Genomic DNA, 5,821 nt, shown 5'->3' with positions numbered 1-5,821 from the left:
GTGATGAAACGAATCCATTTTACATCAAAAATAAAATGTCTTCCGAGTGTGTTTGTTCTAAACTGTAACCATCAAAGTCAGAGAAAAAAAAATCATAGTAAATTCTACTTTATCTGTAGTGAATCCACCGCATATTAGGTTTGAAGTGAACCATTGAAATAAATGACATTTTCCATAACATCCTTATATATTTGGATGCACCCTTCATAAGCTATACTCTCCATTGCTCTCTTGTTTATGCCTCTATCTTAAGTATTTCGATGATTAAATGTTTCAAATAGCGAGTTATGGTCCAGCGAGGTAATCCTTCTTCCTTAGTATAAATTTGAAATCCAAAAAGTAGGGAAAAAAAAGTCTCAAGTGATGGTTCTGGTTCAAACGTGAGAACACTTAACAGGCATACCGTGTAGAGGCCATTTCCTCCGAGGCCGCAGTCAAACTGGATCAGCCTCAAAGTTTCGTGCGTAGTGATCGGCTTGAAATCTGCTAATAAACTAGCAGGTTGAAACATATTTTCTTGTGAATGTAAATTTTAAAAAGATGAAAAATCTAAAAAACACTGAGCTGGCCTGACACAAGGCCCATTAAATAAATATGTGTGCTTTCACCTTCCCACAAGGCACCTTGTTCCTGATGAATCCATGACGTGCATTCCTCATTGGAAAATCCTGGTCCAACTGATTGACGCCTCCTCCTTCAGTCAAGTGCCAGGAAAAAAAAGGCTTGTTCCAGAGGGGACTTCTTGTAAGTTGAACCGAATTCTTCCTCAGTTCACCAGCAGGACGTCCTCATATGTTGTCATCCTGACGGAAATACAAGACGGTGGTTTGTATTCAGATTGTATCCAGAGCTGTTTGATGTGACTCTGACAGGGGGGAAAGCCCAAAGTCCCCTTTTTGTATCACCAGTCATACTTTGGTACCACCTGGTGGAATCTTACTGTAGTTGTTTGATTTAGTTCATTCGTGGTGTTTTTACATCGATGTTTGAGATATCTTGTTTTGTTGGTGGAATTTGAATGCACCCTGAGGACTGGTCAACGGGAAACACAGCAGATCAGTGTTTTGCTTCTTCACTGATGCAACTGCTCACAGCTCTTGCGCTCTATTTGCCAGTTAGAATTTTCCTGAATGACCTAAAATGTTATCATTCTGTTTGTTCGTGTGTGATGTCACATCACTTTGTGGTTAAAATGTTAAATAGGCCATTAGGCTAGCTAATAGTATCGATGAGCCTCATGTGAAGGCATTTTGGCTGTGTTGATTACACTCACCCACTGAGTTCAGTTGTTTATGGAACATGGGTTTCACGATTGTTTACATGCTAGATGCGTGGGCTTGATGCTTTATGTCAGGGGTCCCCAAACTACGGCCCCGTACATTTGGCCCGGCCCTCTAACCCTCCTGTTGTCCTCGGGTCAAAATGACCCGTCACTCTGTTAAAAACGCCCCCAAAAAACTGCAAACAGCGGTGTCTACAAGCCTACTGGAACCTACAAAAGGATTATAAGGAAGGAACACAAGAACTTTAAGAGACTGCTCATGTGTCAGAGAGATTCTGCTCTGACAACTGAGCTGAACTTTTATCGGTTAAGAAAGTTAATGTTTGTCAAGTCCCGTGTTTGCCAGCAGGGGGCAGGCTTCTTGCTTGCTTTCTGCACACCTGCCACCGATTTGTGATTGATTACACGGGCTTTATTTGGGCGCTCTGGCAGTTGACTCACTGCCGGAGTATTCCACGCCGTGCCAAAATTCTCTCGCCCAATTCCTATTCGTATTATTCATTGCCTCTTAGCCTTGTGGCTATTATTGCGCGTCGTTATTCCTCTTTCGAGTGAAATTTATAGTATTGTCTAATCAGACCCTCCTTGCTATTTTTTCCGCAAGCGTTTTCGGTTGTTCTCTTTATTTTATCCCTGGTCCTTATTTTGACCAGCACTTTTTGTTATTCTCCCGGTCGGGTAATTTTGTGTTTGTATTAAAGACTCCTTTTGTTCTCTGACAAACCTCTTTCTGTGTCTGCTATTTCGGGGATCGACTTTCAGTTATTTGGTTATACACGAAGCGATTACTCTGTCTCTTCAGGTACAACGTGACAATGTTCCATGGCTTTTTTTCTATGAAGAACCCAGAGAGAGTTATTTAGTTATTATTTATTTCCTGTTTTTGTGTTAGTGTTATTATTTGTTTCCTGACTTTTTTCTGTAAAGAACCTGGAAAGGGTTATTTGGTTATGTGTGGCTTTTCTGGAAAACAATAAAAAAATTTTAGCTCCCCTACGATCGTCACACTTTTTTATAAACTGGCACCGGCCCCCCATCAGAGAAGGGAAAAGTTATGTGGCCCTCACAGGAAAAAGTTTGGGGACCCCTGCTTTATGTAATCAGTGTGTCTATTTTGAGATTCACATTCAGAGTACTTAAGATGCCGCCATTTTGTGGCATTTACAATATAAACGGTTACACACCCTTTTGTAAGGAGAGTGTGACAGTAATTTGCAAATATTCGCAATTTGCGGCAGGGCTTGCCCGCAACCTCATGCAGGAAGTTACTTCATGTTCTATTTTGTTATTCATTTCAATTGTCACTTTAGCCATTGTGTACTGAGCAACCACAACAGCGAAGCCACTACTACTTATTTATATCACAGTTGCATTTCTGATTTTATAGGACTCACTACAACCCCCCCCCCCCCCAAACAAACAGAAAAAGTATTGCATTACCTGTCACAGCAGCAGAAAAAGGAGCACGGCGATGTCTCCAGGCCCCTGAACTTGCCGGAGTTTGGCGCATCGGTGCACTCAGCTATGAAAGCATGCAGGTCTGTGATGTGAATGGGCTCCTGGGTCTGATGCTGTACGACAACATATAAAAGTTTGACATTTACATTCGGTTTCCAGAGCCGGATGCCACTCAATTCTCCGTGATCAATGCCCAAACCTAAATCATCTGAAAGTAGTTAAAACAGAATAGAGCAGGGGTTTCAAACTCATTTCACATTGTGGGCCACATACGGTCTCTGTAGATGTCAACTGGGCCGGACCAATAAAATTGTACCATACTCCGCGATAAATAACCAAAATAATGTCTTTTCTTTGTTTTGGTCAAAGAAGCACAAGAACATTAGGGAAATGTAATAAACGTATCTTTTACAAAACATTTCATGAAGCACCTTAGATTTCCTTAAACAAATGTGCAATTTACTTTTATCATTCACATATATGATCCAACTGATTGTACAAAGGCACAAAACGTAATTGGTATTGAAAAATATCATAATGCATTTTCAGATTAAACTGGGTTCATAAAGAATTTTTGTTTTTAAACAATTTACACATGCGCATATAAAATCTAAATAGAATCCCTGCCTACACCTTACAAACTGAGGAGAGTGCTATTAAATGTGTAAAGAATAAAGTATTCACACGTCCTTGATAGCGTCTGCTGTGTTGGGTCTGTCTCAGTGACAGACTGAGACTGCTATTGTCTTCTTCTCTGATCAAAACAATGTTGACTTGTACTCTGATCAAACAGTGTATCCGCCAGCGGATACTCCACGAATTGCACCTTGTAAAAAAATATTCATTCATTTTATGGATTTTTCCACTTTTAAATGATCCTGCGGGCCTGATCGAACTGCCTTGGGGGCCGGTTCCGGCCCGTGTACCGTATGTTTGACAACCCTGGAATAGAGGCTAGAAAACCTACATTTTGGATCGAAGATCTACTTTTCGATCAACTAACCTCACGGGATCTACCCTTACCGGCGTGCGCACGCGCGCACACACACACGCGCGAATTTAAGATTTACCTGCTTTATTTTATTTTTTAAATATATTTTTTTTGTGAAAATGAGACTGATAAGATGATTAGTGTGCAGTGTATATTAACACAAAAATATATTACTAACATGTACAAAGACAAACAAATGGTTGTTTGTTTTTTTTCTTCTCGACACTCCTCGGATCTACTTGGGACCCGTCTTAGATCTACCGGTAGATAAGGATCTACCTAATGGGCACACCTGCTTTAAGACAAAAAAAGGTCGGGTTTGCTGGCCTACCTTGATGGCCTCGTAGGCTCCGGTGATGAGCGCGATGAAGAGCGACAGCACCATGTAGATGAAGAGCGAGATGAAGGTGTACAGGTACACTTGGCTGAAGAGCCACACCAGAGTGCTGCTCTCCTGCATTCCTGAGAAGGTCACGAACATGTCGTCGCCATTGATGAGGGAGAAGAGGCATTCCGACACCATGGATAGGGAGCGGAACTGTAGCACAAGGATACAGTCTAATAAAACACTTCTTAACATGATCTGAAAACAGTAAATCTCTTCACACCTGAGGTTGGCAAACATTTTACACCAAGTGCCACACTTAAGAAAAATACTTAGCTCTCCAAGTGGCACCAAAATGACCAACATTAAAAATAGTTGCGTAGTAGGCCCAAGTACTCCGAGCGGGCGCTGGTGCACTCAGACCGTTCGGCGACTCAGAGCGTAGCTTCATTTTGTTGTTGGGTTACAGTAGACTAGAGCAGGCTAAAATGCGAGTCAATGTGGCGGCCATGTTGGCTGGGCCGACTGTCTCATCAAAGCAGAAACAATAGCTTAGCAGTGCTGTAAGCATGCAGCTCAACAGGCGCATGTTCTCTCTACTAATAGCTTTTTTCTTTTTAAATCAGGCACTAGTAGTCCTTTTGAAAATATTTTTGTTGCAGCTCAGTTTTTTTTTTCACAACCCTTATCAATGTCATCGATTCATAAAAGAAGTGCATTCATAAAAGAGTGGAATTGCACGTATTTTTGCTGTGGAATTGCCCGTATCAAGGCGCAGGAAGCATTATCCGCCCCCTCAGCAAGTTTGAATGAACTTTAAAAAATCAGTTTCAAACTTTTTTTTTTCTTCTTTAAAAAAAAAAAAAAAAAAAAACTTTCCATAAGTAAAGTTGTCGTGTACTGGGGATTTTTAGGCTCCAAAAGAAGTCCAAAACAATGCTTGTTCTCTACTGGGTGTTTCAAAGCTACAAAAAAAGCACTTCGATGTAGTCCATTAAATTGAGGCTCGACAGTACTTAAAAGTAAGGTTGACTTATCGATGCGGTACCTTCACATGGTACGGTCCCAGCACAATCCAGCCGCAGAAGCAGTAGCCCAAATATATGACGGCCACACAGCAGCAGAAGCGGATCACGTTGGGGAAGGCTGCTCGAAGAGTTACGATCAGGATCTAAACGATGATATCATGGAGAGGAATACCACATTTTCTTAACTCGGTGCAAATCAAACAACAAAGTTGAATTACTAACATGTGCCTCAAAATGACCTTACTAGTGAACTAGTGGGCGTTTTGCGGCTTACATGTCAATGAGTAAGCCTCAAAATGATCTTACGAGTGAACTAGTGGGCGTTTATCGGCTTACATGTCAACTAGTAAGCGTCAAAATGACCTTACTAGTAAACTAGTGAGCGTTTTGTGGCTTACATGTTCACTAGTAAGCGTCAAAATTATCTTACTAGTGAACTATTGGGCGTTTTGTGGCTTACATGTTCACTAGTAAGCCTCAAAATGATCTTACTAGTGAACTAGTACGCGATGTGTGGCTTACATGTCAACTAGTAAGCCTCAAAATGAACTTACTAGTGAACTAGTGGGCACATTTATGGCCTTACATGTTCACTAGTAAGCGTCAAAATGATCTTACTAGTGAACTAGTGGGCGTTTTGTGGCTTACATGTTCACTAGTAAGCGTCAAAATGACCTTACTAGTGAACTAGTGGGCGTTTTGTGGCTTACATGTTCACTAGTTAGCGTCAAAATGAT

General features: G+C 41.2%; 1 protein-coding gene across 1 annotated transcript; it reads right to left on the bottom strand.

The window, feature by feature from the left end:
- Positions 1-203: 203 nt before the first annotated feature.
- Positions 204-5,250, bottom strand: LOC127595204 (mucolipin-3-like). Its single transcript, XM_052056841.1, has 4 exons — positions 5,105-5,250; positions 4,063-4,269; positions 2,723-2,853; positions 204-803 (listed from the first exon to the last, which is right to left on the bottom strand). The coding sequence occupies exons 2-4, from the start codon at positions 4,252-4,254 to the stop codon at positions 767-769; spliced, it is 360 nt and encodes a 119-aa protein (XP_051912801.1). The 5' UTR covers positions 4,255-4,269; positions 5,105-5,250; the 3' UTR covers positions 204-766.
- Positions 5,251-5,821: the final 571 nt, after the last annotated feature.

The sequence above is a fragment of the Hippocampus zosterae genome, unplaced genomic scaffold (assembly GCF_025434085.1).
Source record: "Hippocampus zosterae strain Florida unplaced genomic scaffold, ASM2543408v3 HiC_scaffold_50, whole genome shotgun sequence".
NCBI classification, from domain to species: domain Eukaryota; kingdom Metazoa; phylum Chordata; class Actinopteri; order Syngnathiformes; family Syngnathidae; genus Hippocampus; species Hippocampus zosterae.
The sequence above is the reverse complement of the archived record's forward strand: the minus strand, read 5'-3'. Positions and strand labels throughout refer to the sequence as shown.

What these genes read in the sequence shown, in the direction of transcription:
- LOC127595204 (XM_052056841.1), bottom strand. Translation starts at nt 4,254, where the DNA reads ATGGTGTCGGAATGCCTCTTCTCCCTCATCAATGGCGACGACATGTTC. An exon ending in GAGCCTACGAGGCCATCAAG is followed by an intron (nt 2,854 to 4,062) that starts GTAGGCCAGCAA and finishes GTTGTCGTACAG; the next exon opens with CATCAGACCCAGGAGCCCAT. An exon ending in TTTTTCTGCTGCTGTGACAG is followed by an intron (nt 804 to 2,722) that starts GTAATGCAATAC and finishes TATTTCCGTCAG; the next exon opens with GATGACAACATATGAGGACG.